Below are 27,747 nucleotides of genomic sequence, written 5' to 3'. Positions count from 1 at the left end.
ATATAAAAGCTAAAAGTTAGTGTTTCAGTGGAGTGTAGTTCAGATAGCAGTGATGCTTAGCTTGCCCAGTGTGCAAGTTGGGTGTGTGGGTGCACATCTGTAATTGTTACTTAAAACTAATGTAAATGTGTCATTAATGGTGTGGAAATAGGCGAGATGTGGAATGGTGTCGTCTAGCATTTTCAACAAAATGTGCGATGCATTCAATGTATCAAATTACTGCCTCAGATCTCTGAAGAGCTTTTGGGTTTTGTTCTATAAAGGTTTTCGCAGAGGCTGATTTCTACACTCCTGATTTCTGTAGGATAATTTTTAATAAATTTGTAGTTAACTTGGACTTTGCATCTGGGCGTTACTACACGCAGCAAGTCAAGCAAGTCCAGCAGCAGCAGACAGTACACTGTACTGAATGACACAGATGCGTCCTGTACAGTAAATAAAGAATTCTGTTGAAATGCTTAAGACTGGCTACTAACTGTATATTGCCTTGACTGTTAGATGAGCATAATGGTAAATAACTGTCATAACTGCTGTCTTGTGATTCCCTTTATACATGTTGGCAAAATAACAAATTGTTTATCCCAATCTCAAGTTCAAGTGCAGAAGAAACAAGCTGTTCTGTATGTTGTAGATGTTAGTATGACCCAAGTCACGTCTAACTTACACAGACATCCAGTAAATAAAAGATGATACTCGAGGGGATCTTTAGTTTGATAATAAAGGTGTCCTTAGCTTTAAGATCATTAAATAGTAATAACCTCTTATCTCAGATAATAGCAGTGTGCTTTTAAATGTTGTTTCTCTGATAATCACTAGGACAATGCTGTGGATATAGTGCTCTGCAGCAATCTTTAGACAGCTGGGTTTATGCTCAGGTCTATACTTAGCAAAGCCATAAAGCTAGCACGTGGCTTTTGTGTTTATTGGGGAAGGCTACTACAATCACAAGGCCCCACAGTGTGGTAAGTCTTTATGGGAAATACAGGCTACTTAATACTGCTTTCTTTAGGGAATAGTAGTTATTTGCTGGGTTAGTCCTTTTCCTTGAGAACAGAAGTATTTTTTCTTGGCAACTTGCACTTTTCTAAGTGTTAACAGTCGTAGTTGTAGACTGTTGTTATTTTAGGTGTTATTGCACTGAAGGGTGCTAGGTTTTATTTCTCTTACACTACCTTTTAATGAGGTTAAAAACTATTTAACAATTTCCTCAGCATCTTATTAAAGCTAGCAGCTCAAGTGCTTCTGTAGTGGTGTGGACTGGAGTAGGTGCCACCCAAATGTAAAACATGAACAGGAAGCTCCCACCATAGGGGACAATGAGGTTTGTTAGCATGGAAATTGCAGAGACCGCTGGAGCTGCAAGCGGCCCCTGGGATGGGGCAGGACCTGTGCTTGCAGTCAGAGGTCTTCTGTAGTGGGTATTTAGTGGAGCACTTGGACAAGCCCCTGACAGATTCCTCCTCTTTGCCAGGAGCAAGATGTGGAGACTGTTCATGGCTCAGTCCATGTCACCATGTGTGGGACTCCTAGGGGGAACCGGCCAGCTATCCTTACGTACCATGACATTGGGCTGAACCGTAAGTAGACCTTTTATTTAACGGTACAGGTAAGATCTGATTCCTTAACGGTACTGCCATAATCAAAGGTGAGGAAGCAGTGATGGTTAGGACACCTTTCCCAGGTCCTTGCTTGTTTGTGTATTGCAACCTGTTAGATGGTACCCAATTCTTCTCTTACAGCAAGTTTGTTTCTTAGATTTTTTTTTTTGTTTTTAATTCTCCCAAAGTAAATAATCAGAATATTTCACTTAAGAGGAGCAAAAGATCTCTGGTAGCTTATAATGATCATGTATAAATGCTGTAAAAACAGCTGTAGGGGGGAGCTGAGAGTGTATTGCCAACACTGCTGATGCTTTGGCTGAGGTTCCTGCCTGATAACCAGTTTTATGCTGCTGTGGGTTTATATGAATTACATGTCAAATCAGCATAACAAAATAAGTGCTGTCATTGTGTCCGTAGCCAGCATTAAGAAAATAACTATAAGTGCCTTTTATCATGACTGTCAGATCCAAGAATATAATGATCTAATATCCAGATCAGCTCCAATTTTTTCTTTTCACCAGTACTGTTTTTCACACAAGTTACTGTTTTTAATATTTACATTTAAAAACACCTGCAGATCTTTAAACTCTGACTGTTGCTGGGGAGCAGGTACTACTCATAGGAAAAAAAAGTTTTCTTGTTGTTTTTTTTTTTTTTGTGGAATTGCCTTACTTTATCTTGGATTCTTAGTGGATCAGAACAGAGCTTGATCTGAATCTCATCTTTGAATAAGACTTTTTCCTTCTAGAGTTACAAAGTCTATGTTTATAGTGAATAAACTTGCCCTTTGAAAGGTGAGGAACATTTTCCCAAACTTGCATATTCTGCTAAAACTGACTTTAGCTAGAAATATTTTATATTCTGCAGTGATTTTGCTTGCATGTTGTAGTGCGAGGACATTCAGAAACGCATACAGAATATTGAACTGCTTTCTGGTTATCTCAAAGAAATTACTACAGAATTCATGCTTTCCACACGAAGAGGGAAAATATGCTAACTCTCTCTCCACATTAATATTTCCCCACATCAGAAATAAAACCTCTTCCAAGTGGGGAGCCTACAGCACTGAATATCCCAGAAGGACACTTTTGTCTTTAGCTGCAGCAGCCACTCATGTAATGTTTATTTTGTAATATTTGGGCAAAAGCACAAATCACGATCTCAGCCTTGGCTACTTTTTTCCTCCATCTGTTTTGACACAGTCCAAAGAAAAAGGACGGGATAAGTAAATGGATAATTTCACCTATGCCAAAACCAGGCACTCCTGACTGTGTTTTATTAGTATTTTCACTTCAGATAAACATGTTTTGAGATTTTGCTGTACCAGACATATGCTTCTGGCAGGTATCAAGATAACACTGATAAACCTTAGTTGGCCTTGAGGAAGGAGCTGTTCAGGTTTTTTGGTTTGTTTTTTCCTTTGCTTAAAGGAATTGAGGCGAGTTGGCAGTAGCTTTACTAGTATTTCCTCCTTAGAAATAAAGGACTGACCCTCTTCCCAGTGTATAACAGAGCTCACCTGATTGAACCAACTTTTCATTAACCCACAGGACAGCTTAATACATAATTATGGCTACAAACTTACTATTTCCATTCAGCATAATAATTTCGCCTTTTCTTTCCTTCTCAAGATAAAACCTGCTTCAATCCTCTCTTCAATTTTGAGGACATGCAGGAAATCACCCAGCACTTTGCAGTCTGCCATGTGGATGCACCTGGTCAGCAGGATGGAGCACCGTCTTTCCAAGCTGGGTGAGTTGTGAGAGAAACAGCACATGCTTTCAGTGTTATCCTCTTTCTGAAAAGAGACTGTTGATCTGAAGTGTAATTAAAAAGCAAACACAGTAGTTGGCTCTTGAAGTTAAATCCTGATACTTCTAAGTTACTGGAGCCCTGTTGTATTGTGCCAGTTCTCGATAGACTTTGTCACTGTAATTTTGTGGTTTACCTCTGATAACAGACTGCTTGTAAAGCAATTCCTTGACAAATGCTACATCTATCAATCTAACTGTCAAGTTACCTTGTTTTGTAATGACATCCTGAGTACAAATACAGAACTAATTGGTGCTATAAACAAAGTAGGCGTTAGCCACAATATAACATCCTTCCTAAATCTATCATTTTTGATGAAATGGCACCATGGTAGGTGTTGATAGGTAGGCTTGATAACCTATGTGGAAAATCCAAGTTGTTGGAGAGTAAAAAAGTGATGTACCCGCATAGAATATCATAGATAGCTGCATACTTCTGACTGTGTCATGTATGATGCTGTAAACCTCGAGTGACATGCTTGTCCCATTTAGCTGAAATAAGACAGATTTGCCTTAAGATGCCTCTTGGATAGGAATCAGGTTGGTTGAGGAATTGAGCTGCCAGCATACTGAGGGGAGGGTACAAAGCAAGGAACAGTTGTTCTGTAAGAACTACGTATTAAGGAGCTTATATGTACCCTTATTGCATGAGCCAGTCTATTTTCCTTCTTAATTTTTAAGCTGGTCTGATGCTGAGGAGGTCACAATGGGCCAGGTTTTCACCTAGTGTTAAGTGCAGTGGCCCAGTTGTCTACCAGAGCAGCCTACAAAGCTATTTCAGTCACCCCTCCTTGTATTTGTTTGAATCACAAGCTTTTAAGTGTCTTAACCCTTGTGTCCTGAACAAGTATTAACAACTTTGAGTTGGCAGCTGTCGAGGGCAGACATCATGGTCTACACTAGTAAAAACCACTGCTTAATAGCATCATGATGACAGCATGAATGTCTGTATCTTTTTAGTTCTCTAGCCATCGTGCTCAAGTTAAGTCATAGTTATTGTGGTGACACTAGCTTTTTCATGACAAAGTTTAGTTTTCCAAGAAAGTAACTTAAAGTAGATCTGCACTGTTTGGGTTTTTGTTTGGTTTTCCTTTGGAGACCACACTAGAGGATCATTAGGTGTAGCCTTGATAGGAAGCAAAGATTTGAAGATGTTCTAGGCGGATGTTCTCCAGCTACTTGGGTGATTTTTTTTTTTTTTTTTTTCCCCCCATGTCCTGCTCAGTTGAGATTTTGTTCAGAATTTCCTTCCCTCAATTTTCTTTTTTCTCTGCAGATGATCAAGAACATTAACTGGCAGCTGTTTTTATTGAACATTTTCAGTAGCTTTGTAGGCTTCATTTTCTTCATGAATATTAATAGAAAGCTCTCCTCACTTTACAGCTGGAAACTTGTTTGTCCCTGAAAACATACATGTGATTTTTTTGCCAAAGATCTAGATCTCATTGCTGTAGTCTGATTCTGCAACATGGGGAAACTTCTTTGTGGTGGACCAAAACAACAAATGTAGTGAATGTGGTTGGAAACTCACCTATCAATTTCAAACTTTTTCATAATTTTTAGCTGCTAACCTCTTTTGGAAAAGATTGAGGTTTTGCTCTCAGCCACACCAGACATCTATCATAGAATCATAGAACTGTTTAGGTTGGAAGAGACCTTCAAGATCATCAAATCCAACTGTAAACCTAACACTGCCAAGTCCACCACTAAGCTATGCCCTTAAGCACCATAACATTCTTATGTCTTTCTCTTACCAGTTCTGGAATTATCTTGGTTTGTCTTGTAGCTCAGAATATCATATAGAATACACTTATGTTTCTGCTAAATTATTTGTACCTTCTCCTGATTTAAATTCAGCTCATATTGTCAATGATCTGATAATGAGCATATTTGGTATTAAATCCATAGTGATCACTGTCTTTAAATATCCCAGCCTACTCTACTGAAAGTGGTAAAGTAACTCCACAAACATCTGTTTGTTGTAGGTATGTGTATCCCTCCATGGATCAGCTGGCTGAAATGCTTCCTGGAATCCTGAAACAGTTTGGGTGAGTGCAGAATTATTTAGCTATTTTTCTTTCTTCCCTGTGGCACATTGAAAGAGCAGGGCAGAGTAGATGTTTGTGCTGCCCCTGAAGGTTCAGTCTAGCATTTTGTGTGTTAGAATTACAGTTAGAGTTGTATTTTAGTTCCTCCATTACAGATGGATCACTTGCGCCTTTGTTTCAGAAAGAGTTCATTTTTTGGCCTTTTTTTGAAATATCTGTTTATTTTTAAACAGGAAGCAACTTTCAGTGAAATCCCATGTGCCTAATTTAGGGGCTTCCTCCATTATTTTCTGCGCATAGCCCTGACAGGGGCAGGGCACAGGCAATCTGTTCTTCCTGCTGTAACAACCCACGTTTTCCTGTGTGGTTAGCAGAAAAAAGTTGTCCCATTTTGAAGGCACTCAGTGTTTTGTTTCTGTGGCTTGAGTGTCTAGGGGATCAGTGTAACCTTAAGCGTCATCTGCCACTCAGTGCAGATGCCATCCTGCTGTTGTCAAGGACCTGATGGCAGTGTTCCTCTGTCTACCTGCAACAAGTTTAGATGCGTGTCCTCCCTTAAAGCTTAACTTCAGCAGGAACTGTAGCTGAGAAACTTACCTTCTCTATGGAGTTAGTGCTCCTGGTATGCAGTACAGAGTACAGGTGGGCACCTCCAAGGTGTTCTTGGCTCAAGCAGAGAAAACCTGACATTCAGGGTTAGGCAACCTTTGATGGAGAACACAGGCTGGACTGCTGGTGAAGGATGTAGTCTCAGACCTGCACTCCAATGTAGGCAATTGTTCAGCTGTTATAACCAGCTGTTGCAATACTTTGAACCAGCTGGTCACTACCTTCTTGAGAGATTTGTTTTTTGAAATGCCTAATGTAAGGCACAGTTCTGCACTTGCACTGAATAAAGTACTAGCGTAATGTCAGTACCTTGAAAATAAATTAAACTGTAGTGTGATTACAAAGCCTTGATTTAACATTGCTAATGGGAATGAAAACTGTAGTCAGGTATTTTCCTAAAAGCAATGTCTAACCTGGTTTTGAGTGGTTTTGTCTAGTATTGTGTTCAATGTATTTTCTAAGACATTGAAAGTGATGCTTTATAACCAGTTTCAGTTAATGCAAATATTTGGTTTGTCCCTGCCCTGTTTGGTTATGAAGTTTAAACTTAATCATCCCAGTGTCTGGATAGCATAAGAGATTTCTCTGCCAGCTCCTGTTAAACAGGAATCAGCATCCCAGTTGGATAGCTGTACTGGGGAGGGCACAGGGAGACTAGGGATGGGGGTGTCTTTGTATTTCAGATTTCAGGACTGTATCTTATAAGATCTTCTAGCAGAGAGTAACCATTTCCTTCTGGGATTAGAAGAATGCTATGGTTGCTCAGTATATTTACTTAAAGACCAGTGAGAATTGCTGCTCTGCTGTGCATGAGGACTAGTGTTATGCAGATCTGCTGAAAACAAACCAGCTGCTATGTTGAGCTTGTTTCTGGGGCCAGTGGCATTGCTTAGGGTCCATGTTTTCCCTGAGGTGCAGCCCACCCTCTAAACACATGATGGCATGTGAAAGATATGTGTGCCATACATGTGAAAGAGGAAGGTTGCTGCTGTGTGTTTATTTTCAGTGTTTTCTTACTCATTCTGTTTAATTGCTGTGCAGGCTGAAGACCATTATAGGAATGGGAACTGGAGCCGGTGCCTACATCTTAACAAGATTTGCTGTAAGTTTCACAGAATTTCCATAAAGCCTAAATCTGATTTCCCTGATGTGTTTTCCCCCATAGAGTGTGCAGAGAATTCCTGTTCTGCCATGCCCACCTAAGTAAGCAGTTAGGCTTTTAAGTGAAATACCACAATCTGCGGGATAGCTAATCCAGAAGACCTAGATTTTCCATTTTAAGGCCTGTGCTCTACCCAGTTAATTTGCAGAAGGTTTTTTTAATGGGAGTTCTCTATTTAAACTGAGGGTGGAGAAGAAGTTAAATCTTAATGTTCTCCAGCTGCTCAGTTGAATTGCTCTGATGATTTTTTTTTTTTCCATATGTGTGCTTGTTTTGTGCAAGATAAAACTAGACCTACTGCCTTCTTCCCCAGGACATAACTTGATAATTTAAATTTTATGCTGACTCTCAAGTTTGAAAGGATATATGATGAATTTTAAATCTCTTCTTTTGCAGTTAAACCACCCAGAGATGGTAGAGGGATTAGTTCTCATTAATGTAAACCCTTGTGCTGAAGGTTGGATGGACTGGGCAGCAACTAAGGTAAACATATTTAAGTTAGAAAAATAAATTCTACTGTTAGCTTGAAGAGCTGGGCAAGCTTGTGTGTCAAGGCGAGGCTGCAAACACAGAATATCCCAGGTTAATTCCTTTTGGAGTTTATTCTTCCATTTGCAAACGTATGTCCTGCAAGGACTAGTGATAAAAATAAGTACTTGAAGGAAACGGATATTAGTGGGTATAATGGAGCTACTGGTATGGACAGTTCTTCAGGGCTGATGACTGCTGGGTAAAACCTGGTTTAGCCTAGACACTGGTTATTTTGGAAACAACTTCTTTGTAAGTAAAAGTCAAGCATAGTGTAACATTCAGTTCTTTCTTATTCATGGTTTTGTTTACCAGCACAGTCCAAAACATGAACTAGAGCACAGAAAAATGTTCAGAACATCTTTGAGGTTTCAATAATCTAACTGAGTCTTAGAGGCCAAAAAGACTTGGGAAAGGGCATTAGCTATGGTAACTGCGGACAGATTGTCCATACAACCAGACTCTTAAGTAAAAAAAGTTCACATACAAAGAAGCTTCTGTTAAATGTATGGGGGAAAGACAAGCATCAAAAACTGTTTTAAAAAAAACTCTCTGGAACTAGTATATATAAGTATAAAAGTTACATTATATGTCACTCAGATTTTAACCTGTTAGAACATTTGTTTTGGAGTAAACTGATAGAAAGCCCTTCATATTATTCAAGGTCATGTTTAAGTGAATGGTAGTTGTTGTAATCACTCTGAGAAGTACAAAACTTAGTACGTAATCTTTTAACCACACAGAGTAAAGCTATTGCAATAGGGTGATATTAAATGTAATGACAACCTTGGAATACTCGGAGAAACTTTACAGAACTGGGATGTAACATGCCTTCAAGGCTTAATTACTCACTTTTTAAGAAATATTTTTGCATACCAGTTTGTTTTGCTAAGTTTGATCTGGAAGTATATTTAGTAACTCTTCTACATTGAGATGTATGAATTGATTCATCTTGAGTCTCACATAATCATGTGTGTCATGGTAATTTAATTCTTCCATGTCTGCCTCTGTCTTCTGCCTCTCATCTATTGCTGACCTTAGGACTACAGTGGGTGAGCTTTAGGTACCAGCTGCAATGTATTGTCAGTGTGGCTTGTTAGGGAGGAGACTGGGCAGTAAGATTAAATCGTGCCCATCTGACTGATTTGCTAGGTGTTCCTATGGGGAGTGATTCTATATATGCCTATGCCACCTGTCGTTTGTTCCCAATATAGCTGTATTAGTAAAGACATTCTATGAGAATAACTCAAACGACACCTACTGGTGTTATAGTTGCTGAGGGGAAAAAATATCAGTCCAGGATATTGTACATATAAGGACTGCAGAGAAACGTCCATTGGTCTACTTAAGGGTTGCAGAGAAATATCCATTGGTCTACCTAAGGGTAAATGAAAAGTTTCAGTTGTGCAAGGATTGTTTTAATATTGAATACTTAAATAATCTCACTGTTCAGATTTCAGGTTGGACAAATGCTTTACCAGACATGGTCATTTCACATCTTTTTGGAAAGGTAAGATCATTCAATCGATTACTCTGGGCTTAGTCATCTATATTTAACTCCTGGGACTGGGAGGAGAGGAGAAGTCTTAACTTAAGCAACAGTGTACAAAGTTGAACTGAGACGGGATTCATACTCGTGTTCCCAGTATCTTGGAGGGGATATGCTGCTATGGGGCTTCTTGCATTCCAGTAACGTCTCATTCCAGTCCATCTCAATCATGACAATCCCAGTAGGGCAGGTCCCTGTTTAGACAGCCAATATTTAAACATGAGTATGTGTTTTACATGCTCACGTTCTGAGCAAAATTATCCCACAGGTTTTTTATACCATAATATGCTTGTAACTCTGGGAGAGCTTGTTAATAGTACTTATGCTGCTCTTCAGTGCAAGCGTACTTTAATGGAAAGTGCTATACTGTTTTCTGAAGCTACTTAGCTTTATTTGAAACTGTTGGTAGATACAATGGAAAACTCTGTTCCAGTAGAACAAGAAGTAATCAGTAAAGACTTCAGAATCACAGCATATGAAAATGTTAGCGATTGAATTCCTTGAGCTTAGATATTTACTATGGTGAAATTCAGTTCCATGTTACATATGTTTGTAAGCTTTCAGCATCTGCTTTACCCTGAGAATGTTTATTGAGCTTCTTGCCCTGATTTTTTTTTTTTGTTTTAAAACTTCACACTTGTTTTGAGTGTAACCATCTGCACTACAACTACATGTTTTGCAGTCGTAAGATCTTCACATTACGACATACTGAAGTTTTAAAGCAAAAAATGTGTTACTGCTGTTGGGGAGTCTTATTTATTCTGAGTTACACCACTCGGTGCTAGAAGATGTCCCTTGCCTAAAGCTGCGCTCCTATTGTGTAGATATAAGTCTGACACATGACTACTGTGCCATGTCTTCAGATCCTTTCAGAAAATAGCCCCTATTCTGAACGATTCTCTCTCCACTGTAGGAAGAGATTCACAGCAACCATGACCTGATCCATACTTACCGGCAGCATATTACTAATGACATGAATCAAACCAACCTTCATCTCTTTGTCAACTCTTACAACAGGTAAATACATTTACCTGATTTCTAACTGGAAACTGTTTTAAGAGGCTGTCCAGCTCTTAGAACCAGTATTGTATGGTGGAGTTACCTGTGTTCCCCCAGTATAAAGTTCTGCTTGACAGTGCCTTAAGGCATCTCAGGTGATTAGCTAATGGGAAAAGGACCTTGTGCATTAGTGGGGAGAAAGATAGATAGTACAATGGGACTGAGCTAAGATATTGGTAATTCACTCTGAGAATGGTTCATCAGTTGTGGAGGCTAAAACATATCAGAACAGCTTGACATACGTGAGTGTCTGTTTTCTCTGGACTAGAAGAAATGAAAGTATCTTTAAAATTTCATTGTATTAAAAGCCTTTGTCCTCTCAATGTTTTTTAGTCGGCGAGACCTAGAGATTGAGCGCCCTGTTCCTGGCATAAATGTAGTCACCCTTCAGTAAGTATTTTATTTCCTATTGTTTCATCTGTATGTGATATGAGCTGAGAGGTGTGATCAGAGGGTGTGTTGCAGAGCCATAGCTGAATATGCTCATGCGCTAGAAAAGGGTCTTGTAACTTTGTATGGGAAATAAGAATTTACTGCAAGTCAGGGTTTGCTATTAGGAAGAATTCTGCTTTTCAAGCTACGTGATCACATTAGCTGAAATGGAAGGTTAAGTAGTTCCTGTCACTATGTTTCTGTAAGCTTGGGCTTACAGAATAAGTATTTGAAAGGTAGATGTACTTAGCTTCATTCAGAAATATATTTTAGACCTTGGAAGCTATAGCTTTGAATACACTTGAGCTGCCTGTACACAACTAAAACCAAACCATTTAAAAAAACCAAAACAACAAAACATTAAGGAAGATGGAGCAGTTATGTAAGTGACTATCTGCCAGATCTTCTGCTAATAACTTTTTGCTTATGTGGCCACTTGTGCAACCTAACAGTTTCAAGTCCTTCTTTGCTCAGATGCTGATGTTTACACACAGGAGACTTTGAGACTCTGCTCCCCTGCCAGTCTGGTTGAAATTGAAAGGACAGGTCCAAAAGCTGGAGCTCAGGGGCGTGAGGTATTGGGGGTGAGACTTTGATACAGATGCCCACATACAGTTTTTATGACAAAAGGAATAAGAGCACTACAGAGGTCTGATTGCTACAAGGTAGGGAAAATGACAGGTTCTCAGGCAAGGTATCACAGCATGTCAGTAGATCTGCAGCTAATACAGTGGATTGGATATATAAAGTGTCTGGGATACAAAATAAGTCATTTTTTTGCACATTTGACTGTTTCATCCTTCAAGCAACACAAAATGAAGCTTAGGGCAAGTCTGGATGAGATCAGAGATAATACCTCTTTTTTTATGCTTTCTTGTAGATGCCCTGTCCTCCTGGTGGTGGGTGACAGTTCCCCAGCAGTGGATGCTGTGGTGTGTATATCAAGTTGACTTTGTGCTTTTCTAATGGGCAGGCAAGCCAAGGAGCTGCACAAGGCCAGCAGAGCTCATGCCTGCGCAGCAACCTTGCTGGCTATTGCTACAGCCCAGCTAGCTCTCCCCTTTCAGACCGTGGGAGAGCTGCTATTAATTCCTTGCTGTTTGTCCCCTGTCTATGCACTATTATTTAATAGCTACTGCACTAGAAACAATCGCCACAGCAGTTGCAGTGAACCGCAAATATTTTCCTTTAGAGAGGAATCTGCTGCTGGTATTTCAACTTGTTCTGTGGCATTGGAGCTCTGTCCTGGGTCACTATGGAAGTGAAGAGCTTCTTTTTGACCATTATAACTCGCCCCAGATTACTGAATGACTTCAAATGTTATGCTTTGATGGGCATGCCCAGTCTGTTGGCCTGGGGCCACGTGGCTGCTCACCACTTGGGACACTACCAGATGACCCCAAATCACAAGATAAACAACACTTGTTGCCACTGGAGTCCCAGAAACAGATTTAAAAATTCTCAAATACCCAACTAATCAGTTGGTTTATACATAGAAAAGAATACAGATGGAAATGTGAACCGATGTACTTGGATTTACAGACGTGTATATGTATAAACAGAGTCTTGGTACAGAAGCCTATTAAACCTAATTAAGTCTTTATTAAGTCATAAGAAGTATTTAATCTCTTTTCATCCAGCAGTTCATAATTAAAATCTTGGGTATAATGCCTTATGCTGCTATGCTTTACTATAGGTTGAATGCAACTCAAAGCTGGACCCAACAAGGACCACACTTCTGAAGGTAATAAGTGATAATTTTTAAAATAAACATTTCCATCATTTCAAATCAGCTGGACTAGCTAAAAAAGTCAAATGAGAGCAATGCACTGTAGTACAGATAACAGTGAGAATCTGCCTCTGATGTGGAAGGGTAGTTCCTCCAGTGTAAGAGTATTTTAGAGGGATAAACCACACTACGGGCTTCTTGTTAAGGTTAACAACAGGGAATTTCTCAGCTGTACTATTTTTAAATACTGGAGGTGAGACTCTAAATGCTCAGTATTTCACTAACATATAATCAATTTGACTAGAGCTTTCAAAGTTGTTCTTGAGGTATTTGGAAAGCTTTAAAAAAGCCATCAGCAGAGTGGAAGTGCAAACCAACTCGTTCTGTTCCTGTGCTTGCCTGCCCCTCAGCAGCAACATCAGATGAATATAGACAGCTGATCTATCAGCCAAAGTTTTGTCACCCTGCCTTTTATGTGGACAGAGTTCCTGGGACATCTTACTGTTGGAAATTATTTTTTTCCCAAAAACCTGATAAAACGTGCTTCCAAACAGAAAAGGATGGTGCAATGGCTTTGGCTGGATACTTGACATAAAGGCTATGGGTGCAACCTTCAGCTCGTTGCTGATGAAATAAAATGCAATGAGTGTAATAGCATGCAACTAGTGAAACAAGTTTGGTCATTCTGCTGGGAACTCCTTCTGTATCTCTTTATTGAACTGTAATAAACAATGATTTTTTTTGTAAAGTGCTTTTTCTTCCTAATATGGAGGAGTTAAACTGCTGACCTACCACATAGACATGGCAGACTGAACTTAAGAAAAAACCTGACCCTATCTCAGATTCTCAATCAGTGGCCAGCCTTTGCTCAGTCTGGGGATAAGGCTGATGCTGGATCCTGCTACAGACCTGTTTTGCTGCTAACTAATCCTCGATAGGACTTGGGGTTTCCTGTAATTTACAGCTTGACTGTTTTCAGCTTGCAGTGTTCCTTGGAATAGGAGTGTTTTTGTTGGGTTGACTTTGAGGGGTGGAGTGGCAGGAAAAATGAAATGCTCTAAAAATATTGCATGCACTCAAGATAGCTCTTATAATTTGGCTTTCCCTGCTTCCCTTGGCAAGTCAGGTGGATTTGCCATCCACAATCTCAGCAAATCATTTTTTCCCTCTCACCTCTGATGTTTAGGTGTTTGTTCTCTTTCCTTTGTTTGTCATTCAGGTCAATATCAAGTAACGCTATTGAAATTCAGAACTGAACTTGTAACTGGCTCTCATTGTCTTGTTTTTAAGAAGCTAGCAACCGCTGCCTAGCAAAAACATTTATTTGTAGCTCTAGCTGATGCTTTGCTGGGGGGTCAAGGCACTGGTTTTCTGGGGCGCAATCATAGCATAATAAACATTTAACTGCTTACTTTGATGCATTCATCTATGTGTACTTTATGCACATAACTAAAGGAAATGTTTTCCTGCCAGATGTCTAAAAAGGTCATTTTAATATATCCTGAGCATATATTATTTCCTCTGGCATTATGCTAACTGGCTGTTCTTGTCCCTGTTTCAGATGGCTGACTGTGGTGGGCTTCCTCAAGTTTCCCAGGTAGGATTTGGCTGACAGAATACCTACTAATCCTGTTCTGCAGAATGTCAGACTGCAACAAATGGGTGTTTTCCTCTAGGGTACTCACAGTTCCCAAATGTCAGCCAAAAGGATGGTTATGATTTCACGAATAATGATGTCAGTTGGTCATCTAAGCTTTCTTTTTTCTTAAAGACCAATCAAGTGCAAAATTAAGATTGGGAGAGGATATTGCTTCCAGTAATTAAGTCTTAACCAAGTAAAGATCTGAGGTGCGGATGTGGAGGTATTTTATGCCTGTCTACCAAGCTAACGTGGGTTAAGGCTTCAGCACTAGTGTTTTAAAAACATGTTTTTATTTGGACTATTTATAGTATGGATCAGGAAAGTGGGAGGCAGGAAATAACAATGCTGACCCAGCTTGATGAGAGTGAACTGTAGTTTCTGAAATATATTTAGGCATAAATTCCAAGGCTGCTAATGAAGCCAGGCTGGGAAAGTTAAAATTTACCTATGCTCTAGTATTGCTCCACTAAAACAGCTAGCCTGTAAGTCAGTTTTAGGATGTTGTGTTTTCTAAACAGATTTCTAAACAGTATAATATGGTGTTCTCAAATTTCAGGAAGAGACTTGATCTGTAATTACCTGCAGCTGAGTGCTTTGATATAAGGCAGTGCATGCTCTTATAGTGGCAGGAGGGAAAAGGCTTTTTCAAAGCTACACAGGAGTGTTGTCATAGCTCCTCTGTAATACAAAGTCTATTCCTTGCAGGGATTCAGATAAAATTATAACCAAAAATAGGCAATATTTGCAAGGTCAATTGAGTTCGAGGCTTATTTGGCAACTATGTCAGCAGCAAAAAAAAAAATAGTAAGAATGTCAGTCATAGACAGTTGTGCTTGGGTATTCCTGCTGAGCTCTTTTGCCCTATAAACATAACTACCCACACCAACTAGCTGAATTTGTTCTCTGCTGATTAGGAATTGCTCAATTACCAACCCTATATGAACTGCCTTGTATATTCTGAGGGCATTTTTTTTAGTTTGGCTCACCTGCCTCAGTAACTGCACAACCAAAGTTTGGACCAGGCTTCCACCACTTCTAGTCACTTTTTCTGGAACTTTCATGCTCAAATGTGTGTGTCCATCTGGTAAAATAGTGGGGCAGGGGAACAGACTAGGGAGGAGAATGGTGGAATATTCTCATGTAAATGACACTTTCATACATTCAGTAGAACCCAGAGAATATTTAAGTTCTCCCTGTTGAGGCAGGGCATCTGTGCTTCTCTAACATTGTAATGTAACTAATTTGCTGAGCATTGCATACAATTATACTCTTTCTTTTCCAGCCTGCCAAGCTTGCTGAAGCTTTCAAATACTTCGTTCAGGGAATGGGATACAGTAAGTGTTTGTTTTATGGAACTTTTCACCTGGCCACCAATGTTTGGATATCAAAGCACCCAGAGTCTTATGATTCCAGATGTTTGATCTCTTCCCTGTTGCTTATCAGTTTGCTGGGGTTGGGGAGGGACCTGTGGTGTCTGGGCAAAGGGTTTTCAGAGAAGATATTACTAAATAGTAGAGAACATTCTAGGCTGCTTAGGCCCACAAATGCCTGTTTTGCTCTATCTTGATATTTTTAATTTGGATATCTGTAACACCATCCCCTTAGGCATCAGGACATGATTCGTGTGCTGCACACTTTTAAAACCTTATTAGTCAGAGACTTTAATTTGTATCTGTTTGTCCTTCATGTGTGTGCTTCTCACAGCTGCTGTTGTGTAGATGCATTGCTGGCCTGGGCTGCCAGCAAAGGTTCAACATTTGAAAGTAGTGGGAGGTCTAGTGGGTGTCTAGTTTTCCTCTGGCTCGTTGCAGCCACGACACCACACAGTGAAGCTCTGTCTTGAATCCTTAGTCTGGGCCACCAATTTTGCCTTAATTTGGGCTTCTTTACAGTATGCCTGGAGCAGTAGTACTACTATTGCATGTGAAACCACCATGAAAAGTATATATTGAACCCTGGAGACTTTTCCAAGCATAGGTAGGGCTGGAGGGGAAGGCAAAGGCTTCCTTCCAAGCCCACAAAACAAGGCATTAACAAAAGACGCTTCTTCCAGTCCCCTCTGCTAGCATGACCAGGCTGATGAGGTCCCGCACTGCTTCTGGCTCCAGCGTAACCTCTTTGGAAGGACAGAGGAGCCGGTCTCATACCGGGGAAGGCACAAGGAGCCGTTCTCACACTGGGGAGGGAACGAGGAGCCGATCCCACACTGGGGACGGTGCCAGGAACCGCTCCCACACAGACACACGCATTGAGCTGACGCCGAACTCTGCAAGCAATGCTGAACAATCAAGCCCCAAATCCATGGAAGTGTCCTGTTAGATGGCCGTGGGAGGATTAAACTGGTCACAGTGTGAAAAAGTAATGGATGCCCCCTGTGTATACAAAAATATAACTGGTATTAATCTGAAGTTATTCTGTAGGATGAACTTTGTTCACCAGGGTCTGACAGGGACCAAAGAAAAGAAGCATCTCGTTTGCTCTATCGTTATTCTTGTAACTCAGACAGTTGCTGCTATTGTGTCCTCCTTCAATGGATGCCAAATTCCAAAGGATACTTGCCAAAAGCCGATGTGGTTGTAAACACTTCAGAGTCAAACCAGACTTGCTGAATATCCTTCTTTAAAATCAAAACTGTTACATGCCCCTTTATCTCTTATTCTCTTGAAGTAAACTGGCACAATTTGAGACAAGTTTCAAAGAGGGGGAGAAAAAAAATCACTATTATAGATGGTTTTTGAAGAAGGAAATGAAACGAATGTGTTATGGCCTCATGTTGAAGCTGGAGTCGAATTCATTGTATATAGCTTGACTTCAAATGATAGAGAAGTTAATGTATTGTGCATTTATAGGCCTTCTAATTCATTAGTATTCAAGCCTGTTTTCCTATGTACAATAATATACTACTAAAATAGACAATTTTAATGTGACTTTGAGATGAACTAAATCTTTGAGCTTTTTTTATTTCACTTTTTTGAGATTTAGTTCCAGTATTCCTTTCCTTCCCCCCTTCTAGACCCTAAAACCTGCTTAGCCAAATAAGGACAGGATTTAAATTTAATAAGCAAGGTAGCATTTCCTTGGATCTTGGGCTAAAGGGTTTATGCCATACTGCAAAAGTTGGTGTAGTTGTAACAAGTAGGGTAGCTGTATGTACCAGCAAAGCAGAAACAGCTTGATCTTTCTTCCTTCAGACAGCCTCTTATCTTTGCAGCTCAAGTTTTTGTGTCCAGCACAATTGTGATAAATTCTGACTTCTGTAAGTGAAGTCAGATCCAACTGTTCTTTGTCAGGAGAGATGAGTAACTGTGGGATGGCATGTAATTAGATACTGCACATTCAACAGCCACTAATTACTACATTAGAAACTCTTGAGATCTCACTGGTGCCGAGAAGTATGTTCCACAAAGTGGCAGAGCAGCAACACTAAATCTGTGAGAGCATTTAACGATGGCATAAATGTTAATGATCTGCTGGTTCTACATCTTTTTAGGTAGCCTCCTGATACGTTGGGTTACTTTGATGCTAGTGGCTCAATACCTTTCCACCAGACAGATTTTTCACAGTTGGTTGTTCTAAAGTTTGTCCTTCCATAAGTAGTGGGATAGGATTTCCTGAGCTCCAGTGAGTACCTGCTGCACTGCAGTCCTCACACAAACAAGAAAACTCAAATGCTGAGCAGTTAAATAGCAGATGTTAATACTTTGGGATTGCTTGTTCAGAAGAACACAGTCTAGGTTACTTTATATTGACTAACTTCAGCTCTTGTGTAGAATATCTGTAATGGTTTGTGGGAAGAACAGACAATTTCAGAAAGAATAAAGCTATTGTGTAAAGTCTATCAAGAAAAGTTTCTTAATGAAGTATTTGTATTTATTTCAAGACAAATAAATTTGTAACTTTGCAATGTCTGGTGTCTTCATGTTTTACTAAGGGTACAGTAGTCTTTCTTGGTGGGAGCATATTCTTGTCACTTCTTTATATCAATGAAATCTTCTTCCTATGCCTCATGCCTCTACCCTTCCTTACTTTTGTGCTCAATGTTTTGGGTTTTTTCCACTCTTGCCTGCAAATTCTACTAAGGAAATGCAAAACGCTTTGGTATTAGGTGTGACTGGCTATCCAAAGTACTAAAGGATAATTTCTTTATCAAATGCGTGACAAAACTGGGAGTGCTATGTGTTTACTATTTGATGTTTTCTTTTTCTCCCTTGGTACAGTAACTGTCTAGTGTGTATAGCTGTGGTCTGTACGCTGACTTCTTCCCTGGAGTTGGTGCCATGCTTGTTGCACTCTCTGTTCCAAACCTGATCTGTAAATCTGTTGATGTGCAATATGTTCCTCAACAACCTCTGGAGGTATCAGGGCCTCTTGCTTTTAAATTGCAGATGCCACTTTGAGTTTATAAAATCTGTTCTCCTTGGACCTTTTGCAACAAGTAACTTCAGTAAAGGAAGGAAAAGTTTAACCATTCACAAATACAATTTGAAAAGACCCTGCAAATACAAGGAGATGGATGCAAAGGAAGGACAAGTTTAACCTTTCACAAATACGATTTGAAAAGACCCTGCAAGTACAAGGAGAGGGATCTAAAGGGGCCAGCAAGAATTAAAACTTTCATTTCTGTCCTTAAAGCAGCATTACAGTTGTCCTTTTTCACCTTAAGCCTGTATTTATCTCAGTGGTTTAATGTTTTTGTAATGAGCAGTATCTGCCCTCCATGGGGAAGCATCCGTCTCCACGTTTAGAGGCTCCTTTCCTTGTGTTATGAGGGAGCTGGAACCACTGATGCTGTTCAGTGTGGGAAGCAGTGAGAAAATAACAAAGTTTGGTCACTAAACTGGCTCTGCTTTGCTCTCTGCATGGGACCTTAGTTAAGGAGATGATGCTCCTACCTAGTGACTGATGCAATATACTGGGGTTTTCAGGGAGGGCTGGGTTTATAGCTTTGCTGGAACTATTTTGGAGTGTTCCTTCCTCCTGTATGTCAAAAAAATCCTGTGACAGGAAGAGCCAAAAGCAAATATTTGGTGTGTCTGAGCTAGGCCTCTGCTAGATGTGCTGATTCAGCAGTCATGATTGGTCTGATACCAGCAGAGGGCTTAATTTGGTTAACCACAGCCCGTGCCACTGCAAGTGGGAGGAACCTGTGCCAACTCATCTTACAAAAGAAGGACAAAGTTAAGTTCTTTGCTGAACTTTTCTGGGAATGGCTAATCATTCCTTTCACAAGGACACCATAGTGTGCCTGTCAAGCCTAGGCAGTTTATTTTTGTTTAACAGGGAGGAACGCATCCAAGTGTTCTTGCAGCACAAAGGGATCTGCAAGCACTTCTGAGCAGCGAGGGGAAGCTGCTAGGGCCACTATAAATGTCAGCTTTGCAACAAAACGTAATTATTTGGCAAGGAACGGTGTGTACCTGTACAGAAAAAGCTGGATGATAGTACAGAGAAGTGGTGTTTTACCTTTTATCGGGAGTTATGACTTCTCTTTCCCAGCAGAACTGGTCTGCTGACATCCTTCATTTGGTCTGTAACAGAAGAGATGCATGTGGCTTGCAGATTTATTAGAAAATTCTATAAAGCCTCTTCGTAGAGCTAGCAAATTCTGAGTTCTGCATTATTCCTTGAGACAGAGTTAGCCTGGGTATGGCAGTGTCATTAAGCCAGAAAAGATGAGATGAGGTTCCACCTTCTTCTCAAAGAACGAAAGGCATGGAGCAAGGAGCTCTTGTGGCTTAGAGGTGATTTGAACTGGATAAGGGGAAGTTTACAAAAAATAAACAGTTTCCCCTCACAGTGCTTTTGGCATGTTATAGGGTAGAGGAGGAGAATGGGCCCTCAGGGACCAGTGGGATTCCCGATTGCGTTATGTATCTCAATAGCAAATATTTGCAGTAGTGGTGCTTTTCAAAACCATTAGTAAAAAGGATGTCATTGCTGAAATATGAGTTCATTCCACCTCTGCCTGGGCCTCAACATCTACTGTAAAAAATCTGGCAAAGCTTCAAGGCTGCTTTCCCCTTCTCTGTCCTTGCCCAGGAGGAGTAGGAGAGGGTGTGCCAATACCATGTCGTCACAGCGGGACTTTGGTGCTGAAGGATGCTCCCTTCCTCTTTAAAGATCTCTGGTGACTAAAGAGCTGGAAACTTTAACCTAGATGTGTTTTACAGGTTTATGATTAATGTGTGTTGCAAGAAATAGACTGAGCTAGGGCGAAAACTGTTCATAGCAAAACTGTTTATTTTTTCTCTCTAGTGCTGGAATCCTCCTCCTGTCTGTTTTTGCATCTTAGGCAGAGTATCTGTTGCAATCCTCAATGTGCTAGTAACAAGGTCTGTTGTTTCTACCAACACAACGCAATGAGCAGTGGTTGGTACGCACAGCTTACAACCTTGGTCCTCCCCCTTCTCACATGCTGTCTGCTTCATTCTTGCCCTATTTTGTATTTTTTGCCCTGTTTCACAGTCACTGGAAGGGAAAATCTCTGTGGGTCTGTATATAGGAACAGCTGTTTTGATGTGTGGATTTACCCGGCAGCAGGACGGTGAGCTCTGCGGTGGGGCGGGCATTTGGAGGCGGTGGGAGCTTCCCTGAGCCGGGAAAATCCCAGAAAAACGCAGGCGGAGGCGGGGCGGGCGGCGCTTTGCTCCTGACAGCCGGAACCGCTGGGCCCGCGGGGCCTGACGGGAGGGGGCGGTCCCGGCGGCCGCCGCGGGAGAGTTAAACAGTCCCCTGGGAGCACCGCGAAGAGGGGCGGGGCAGGGCGCAGAGAAGACTTAGAGACTAGACAGAAGACACCGAGGACTATGGTGGCCACCCGGCAGAAGGTTAAAGCTGCTCCGGGTGCTGCAGCAGGCAGGGTGGATGCTGCCACTCAGACAGAGCTACAGTGGGTGCAGCAGCTCCCCAGACCCTGGGCTGCAGGCAGTGCCCCCCTCCCACACCGGCTCGTGCCTGTGGTACTGGCTCCACTTGTGAAAGCTGCGCTCGAGTGGGGGAACTCCTTCACATGGTGGAGGAATTAAGGGAGGAGGTAAAGAGGCTGAGGACCATCAGGGAGTGTGAGAGGGAGATAGACCAGTGGAGCAGGGCCCTCTCACTAACTCAGCAGCCTGCTGGGGCTGGTGTGTCCAAACACAATCCACCTGCAAACTGCAAGGTTGGGGTGACAAGAGATGGGGAGTGGCAGCAAGTTCCTACTAGACCAAGGAAACCTGCCTGGCTCTGAGCCTGCTGTGAGGAAAGGGGCTTTGGCTTCTTTGATCATGGGGTGGCTCACACACCCCCAGACTTTGTTGCTAAGGATGGGACACGTGCGTCTCCTAGGGGGGCTAAAGCCCTTCCTAAAAACCTAGCTAAGTTCATAAACCAAGCTTTAAATTAGATGTGAAGGGGGAGGGGGTTGAGACCAGGCTAGACAGGAGTGAGCCTGGCCATGGGGCACTGGTGATTGGGAGAGGGTGTGCTGGAGAGGACCACCAGTACATCACCACACAGAAAGTGGGGGTGAACACACCTGGGGGTGCTAAGGGAGATACAGGCACTCTGGTGCTAGCTACTCCAGTTACCAGGCAATTGGGAATGAGCTCTGTTCCCTCTAAGAGGGCTGAAGGCTCAGCAGCTCAGCTGAAGTGCATTTACACCAATGCATGCAGCATGGGGAATAAGAAGGGAGAGCTGGAAGCTGTCATAAGGCAATGAGCCTATGATGTTGTTGCCATCACAGAAATGTGGTGGGATGACTCATATAACTGGAGTGCAGCTATGGTGGGGTACAAACTCTTCAGGCGGGATAGGAAGGGTAGGAGAGGAGGCAGGGTAGCCCTCTTTGTAAGGGAGGACTTGGACTCTGTTGAGATGGAGTGTGGTGATGAGGAGATTGAATGCCTGTGGGTTAAAATCAGAGGAGCCCACAAGAAGGTAGATTTTGTGATGGGAGTCTGTTACAGACCACCCAGCCAAGGAGAAGCAGCTGATGAGCTCTTCTATAAACAGCTGGGGTTAATCTCTAGATCAATGCCTCTTGTTCTTGTGGGAGACTTCAATCTTCCTGATATCTGCTGGAAGTACAATAGAGCAGAAAGGAAGCAGTCTAGGAGGCTCCTAGAGTGCGTGGAAGACAACTTCCTTGCACAGCTGGTGAATGAACCAACAAGGGAGGGTGCCCTCCTGGACCTGCTGTTTGTGAACAGAGAAGGCCTTGTGGGGGATGTGGCAGTAGGAGGAGGCCTAGGCAAAGTGATCATGAGATGATAGGGTTTTCTGTTCTAGGTGAAGTGAAGAGGGTGGTTAGCAGGACAGTAGCATTAAATTTCCAGAGGGCAGACTTTGAACTCTTCAGAAGGCTGGTTGGCAAAGTCTCCTGGGAGACAGTACTTAAGGGCAAGGGAGCCCATGAGGGCTGGGAGCTCTTCAGAAAGGCAATCCTAGCAGCTCAGGAGAAAGCCACCCCCATGCTCCGGAAAAAAAGCCGGCAGGGGAAAAATCCAGCTTTGTTGAAAAGAGAGATCTTGAGTGATATCAAGAAGAAGAAAAATGTTTATGAGCTCTGGAAGAGGGGACAGGCCTCTTGGGTGGACTACAGGAAAGAAGTGAGATTGTGTAGAGAAAAAATCATAGAATCATAGAATAACCAGGTTGGAAGAGACCCACCGGATCATCGAGTCCAACCATTCCTATCTAACAGTAAACCATGCAAGAAGGGCTAAGGCTCAATTAGGAATCAGATTGGCAAAGTCTGTGAAAGATAACAAAAAATCTTTCTATCAATATATAAATAATAAAAGGAGGACTAGGGAGACCACACAGTCCCTATTGGACACAGAAGGAACAACAGTGACAGGGGATGAGGAAGAGGCTGAGGTACTTAATGCCTTCTTTGCCTCAGTCTTTAATTGTAAAGAAAGTTGTTCGCTTTGTGTACAAGCCCAGGAGCTAGAGGAGCAAAATGAGGCTCCCATGATCCAAGAGGAGGTGGTCAGAGCCTTGCTAGCCCGACTAGACTCTCACAAGTCTATGGGGCTGGATGGGATTCACCCAAGGGTATTGAAGGAGCCGGCGGATGTGCTGGCCAAACCCTTCCATCATCTTCCAACAGTCCTGGAAGAATGGGGAAGTTCCACTGGACTGGAGGCTGGCTGATGTTGTGCACATCTACAAAAAGGGTCGCAGGGAGGATCCAGGGAGCTACAGGCCAGTCAGTCTGACCTCAGTGCCAGGGAAAGTCATGGAGCAGGTGGTCTTGAGTGCTGTCATGAAGCACATGCAAGAGAACCAGGTGATCAGGCCCAGTCAACATGGGTTCACAAAAGGCAGGTCTTGCCAGACTAACCTGATCACCTTCTATGACAAAGTGACTCGGCTGCTGGATGAGGGAAAGGCTGTGGATGTATATTCCTGGACTTCAGCAAAGCCTTTGACACAGTTTCTCACAGCATTCTGCTTGAGAAACTGTCAGCCTCTGGCCTGGACAGGTGCACACTCTCCTGAGTGGAAAACTGGTTGGATGTCCGGGCCCAGAGAGTGGTGGGAAATGGTGTGAAATCCAGCTGGAGGCCAGTGACAAGTGGGGCTCCCCAGGGCTCAGTGCTGGGTCCAGCCCTGTTCAATGTCTTTATCAATGACCTGGATGAAGGCATCAAGTGCACCCTTAGCAAGTTTGCGGACGACACTAAGCTGGGTGGAAGTGTTGATCTGCTGGAGGGTAGGGAGGCTCTGCAAAGGGATCTGAACAGGCTGGACCACTGGGCAGAGACCAATGGCATGAGGTTTAACAAGGCCAAGTGCTGGGTCCTGCACTTGGGGCACAACAACCCTGTGCAGTGCTACAGACTAGGAGAAGTCTGTCTAGAAAGCTGCCTGGAGGAGAGGGACCTGTGTGTGTTGGTTGACAGTGACTGAATATGAGCCAGCAGTGTGCCCAGGTGGCCAAGAAGGCCAATGGCATCTTGGCTTGTATCAGAAACAGCGTGACCAGCAGGTCCAGGGAGGTTATTCTCCCTCTGTACTCGGCACTGGTGAGACCACTTTTTGAATCCTGTGTTCAGTTCTGGGCCCCTCACCACAAGAAGGATGTTGAGGCTCTGGAGCGAGTCCAGAGAAGAGCAACGAAGCTGGTGAAGGGGCTGGAGAACAGGCCTTATGAGGAACAGCTGAGAGAGCTGGGGTTGTTTAGCCTGGAGAAGAGGAGGCTGAGGGGAGACCTCATTGCTCTTTATAACTACCTGAAAGGAGGTTGTAGAGAGGAGGGTGCTGGCCTCTTCTGCCAAGTGACAGGGGACAGGAGAAGAGGCAATGGCCTCAAGCTCCACCAGGGGAGGTTTAGGCTGGATGTTAGGAAAAAATTTTGCATGGAACAGGCTGCCCAGGGAGGTGGTTGAGTCACCTTCCCTGGAGGCGTTTAAGGCACGGGTGGACGAGGTGCTAAGGGGCATGGTTTAGTGTTTGATAGGAATGGTTGGACTCGATGATCCGGTGGGTCTCTTCCAACCTGGTTATTCTATGATTCTATCATTCTGTGATTTAGTGTTTCTACTGAGCCAAATACGGGCTTTATGTTGATCGCTGATCGCTGCTCTGCTTAATGTTTAAATAACTAAGAGGAAAAAATGTCAGGGTATTTTAAGAGATCAGCCCTTCTCCCCCAGTCCTTTGTAACAAACAGACACAGCCTCTCACTGTTTCTATCTATTGCTTTATTGAGACTTCCATTCATTTTATAAACAACACAGCTGCTGACCAGTGTTGAGGATAAAAAGAAGGAAGAAAAAAAAAAAAGGCTTCTGATTACAACTGCCAAACAGCTCATTGTCTGTTCCCTGCAACCCAGGGTGGGGATTGTTTTCGCTCCCAGCACCTCCTGGGGGCTGGAGGGGAGTTGTCATTTGGATGTAATTAAAGCAGCAGCCCCTCATCCCATCTAACTGGTATATTTTTGCCACTGGTAGCTGTGGGAGGTACATAATGTGCTGAATGCAGACACCACTGGGCTTCTCTGGAAGAGCCCATAGGTTTGGAAAGGTGATAGTAGGCAGTTCTTCATTCCCAAGCAGCACCACCCTGGAGAGCTGTGACATGCAGCAGCACTGGAAAAAATATCCTTGGATGACCTGCCACTCTCTGAAATTGCTTATGGCTGAAGTGGATTATGGTATTCAGGTCAAGGCCACAGCACAAAGGGGACTGGGGGAGGGAAGGGCTGTTTGCTGAGTGGTTGCACTCGGGAAGGGTTAGGGCAGCTCCAGCTGAAGCCTCCATGAGCAGTGGCGCTCAGAAGAGAGCAAGAGCTGTCACCAGCCTGGAGTTTGCAGACCTTGGCTCTCAGTATGCGCATATGCGCAGGTTGCATGGAGGCTCAGCACTCTTCACACAGCAAGATAAGCAGCGAAGGTGTGGTTGCCAAGCTGTGGTTTCACCCCATGTTTAGGACCCAGTGTTGTCATGGGCCAGGACAAGGGCTTGGTGAGCCTGCCCTAAGCAGACATGCCAGCCCCTTGCACACTGGTGGGATGCATGCAGTTCAACCCCTTTGTCTTACCTCACACCTACACTTGCACTTCTCCAGCTGGGAAATTGTAGTTTATTGACTGATTGCAATGTGTTTTCACTTATTTTTTATCTTAACCAGTGACCAAAACAAAAAAAAATGATAGCTCTTGACCACTAGCTGCTAACGTTGAACTTTGATTCTGTGGCGAGTCCTTCCACACCACTCATACAGGCTCGGTAAGGTGGGAGGTCTCGCAGGGATGGAGCCTAGCACACTTGCCACAAGGGCAGTACATCTCTTGGAAAGTTCAAAGTAGTCAGGAGATGATGGATTTCCCTGCCTAATCCAAATGTGGTGGCTGAGAAAGCAGCCAGGAAGCCCTTCATGAAAGACAAGTGTGCTTAGTGGCTGCCACATGTGCAAGCAGAAAGCCAGATGAGATTTCTGGTGCCTGTAAACATAGCAGGGAAATGTGCTACTTTTGCTGAAAGCCATTGCCGAGAGGCATGGTTGGCTGGAATACCCTTAAAAATATGGATGACTTCCCAGAAGAAAGAACGCACCCTGAAGGAAGCAGCTGGGGAGAGGGTGCTTTCTTGCCTAATGCCCCAGTAGCCACAAGCAAGCCTAGAACACAGACCCATCACTGTGCAAGACAGGAGGCCACTAAAAGTATTCAAGTTCCTACCGGGGCCAGTAACCTAGTTCAGACTGGAAGGTGAACCTCATTTGTGGGAAAATGCAAGCAACAGTTTGATGGATTTTTTTCCCTAGAATTAAATGGTAGAATACGTAACTGGGGTTAGCCTTGAGGATATGTAAATACAGGGTTATGGAATAACGGTTCTTTAATTTAAATGCTTTTCTACATGTTTGATAACTTTGAACAGTATCTGTATGGCTGTTGCAAACAGGTTACTCCAGCAGTGTTTCAAAAGAGCAGATAAAGAAGGCATGGTTATACAGATTGGGTAACACGCTTTACTTTGCTCAAAGACTGTAACAGTCTATCCCAAGTCCCATAAGAGTGTGAGGAAAGAAAAAACCCACCAAATGCAGAGCCAGAAACAGACCAGCAAACAAGGGTATGTGAGTTGGGGAACTGCTGACTTTTCCAAGCTGCCAAAATGTTCACGCTGAAGGAAATGCTCTCAGAGCATCTTTGTTTTTTCTTACCACGTTACTGGCTTTTTCTTTTTATGTGTCTTCCAGTTCAGGGCTTTGTCACACATTGCAAATGCATGCTTGGACATTGGCCAGGTGAGAAGATTTGAAAAGGAAAAGAAATGTCAGTGGCAAACATATTTCACATTTTTTTGCTTGCCTAAACTTCTAAATGAGGTGTCAGTCATAGCATCATTAATCATTTACCACTTAAGAGGTTATTTAATATATTTAAACTGTAGCAGCAGCATGACACCTGTAAAACCTCACCATAATGCTGTACGAACAAGTAATACATGTTACATAGTTGACGTAAGTCTAACAATGCCAAACCAGTATGTTTTCTCCATTAATTTTTCATGTGTTTCTGCCTATGATGCTTATAGAAGCAACTTTGATGAACCATTTACACTGGAAAATCACAGTTTGAAAAGGTGCATGTATGGATATGTGCCTGTAGTTAACAAAAGCACTCCCAGATTAATAAGCTGCCTGTCTGAAAACCTATTCCAAAAACTGGGAGAAAAAAAAACCTCAGAGTTAAATTTACAAGATGACACAGCATTTCTGAATATTGTGGTCTTCCTAGAGTATTACATATAAACCACACAATCCTAGTGAGCACATCAAAAACAAAGTAGCTGCACTACACTCTTTTTCCAGTTGCATGTACACTGAAGTTGTGTTTTAAATACTAGTCAACATTAAACGTAATGATATCTTTGTAAATGACATTCTAGCTTCTTTTCATCTTGCAGTGAGTGACTGACCTGCTTTCTGGGGCTCCCAAACAAGGCAGCTAGAGCTACCATACTGAATCTGATAAAGTGCTTTTCCAACCTTACTGATTCTATGATTCTATGAAATTGTCACTCCTGTTGTTTCTCAAGCCTTTCCCTGGACTGCTGCACCACAGGGGTCTAGA

At 42.5% G+C, this 27,747-nt stretch overlaps 1 protein-coding gene across 3 annotated transcripts in view; it reads left to right on the top strand.

Annotated features, from left to right (window-relative positions):
• NDRG1 (N-myc downstream regulated 1) overlaps positions 1 to 18,074 on the top strand; it is a 204,561-nt gene extending 186,487 nt beyond the window's left edge. For all 3 annotated transcript variants that reach the window (XM_069854696.1, XM_069854697.1, XM_069854695.1), the window contains 13 exons: positions 1,472 to 1,577; positions 3,233 to 3,353; positions 5,398 to 5,460; positions 7,111 to 7,171; positions 7,628 to 7,714; positions 9,213 to 9,269; positions 10,222 to 10,325; positions 10,701 to 10,757; positions 11,680 to 11,731; positions 12,496 to 12,543; positions 14,090 to 14,125; positions 15,453 to 15,504; positions 16,224 to 18,074. In XM_069854696.1, the coding sequence (XP_069710797.1) occupies positions 1,514 to 1,577; positions 3,233 to 3,353; positions 5,398 to 5,460; positions 7,111 to 7,171; positions 7,628 to 7,714; positions 9,213 to 9,269; positions 10,222 to 10,325; positions 10,701 to 10,757; positions 11,680 to 11,731; positions 12,496 to 12,543; positions 14,090 to 14,125; positions 15,453 to 15,504; positions 16,224 to 16,489 (1,068 nt within the window). In that variant the 5' untranslated portion in view covers positions 1,472 to 1,513 and the 3' untranslated portion in view covers positions 16,490 to 18,074. The remainder of the gene's footprint in view (positions 1 to 1,471; positions 1,578 to 3,232; positions 3,354 to 5,397; positions 5,461 to 7,110; positions 7,172 to 7,627; positions 7,715 to 9,212; positions 9,270 to 10,221; positions 10,326 to 10,700; positions 10,758 to 11,679; positions 11,732 to 12,495; positions 12,544 to 14,089; positions 14,126 to 15,452; positions 15,505 to 16,223) is intronic.
• Positions 18,075 to 27,747: the final 9,673 nt, after the last annotated feature.

Source organism: Phaenicophaeus curvirostris, chromosome 3 (assembly GCF_032191515.1).
Source record: "Phaenicophaeus curvirostris isolate KB17595 chromosome 3, BPBGC_Pcur_1.0, whole genome shotgun sequence".
Lineage (NCBI taxonomy): Eukaryota > Metazoa > Chordata > Aves > Cuculiformes > Cuculidae > Phaenicophaeus > Phaenicophaeus curvirostris.
This window is presented reverse-complemented; position numbering and strand designations above follow the sequence as displayed.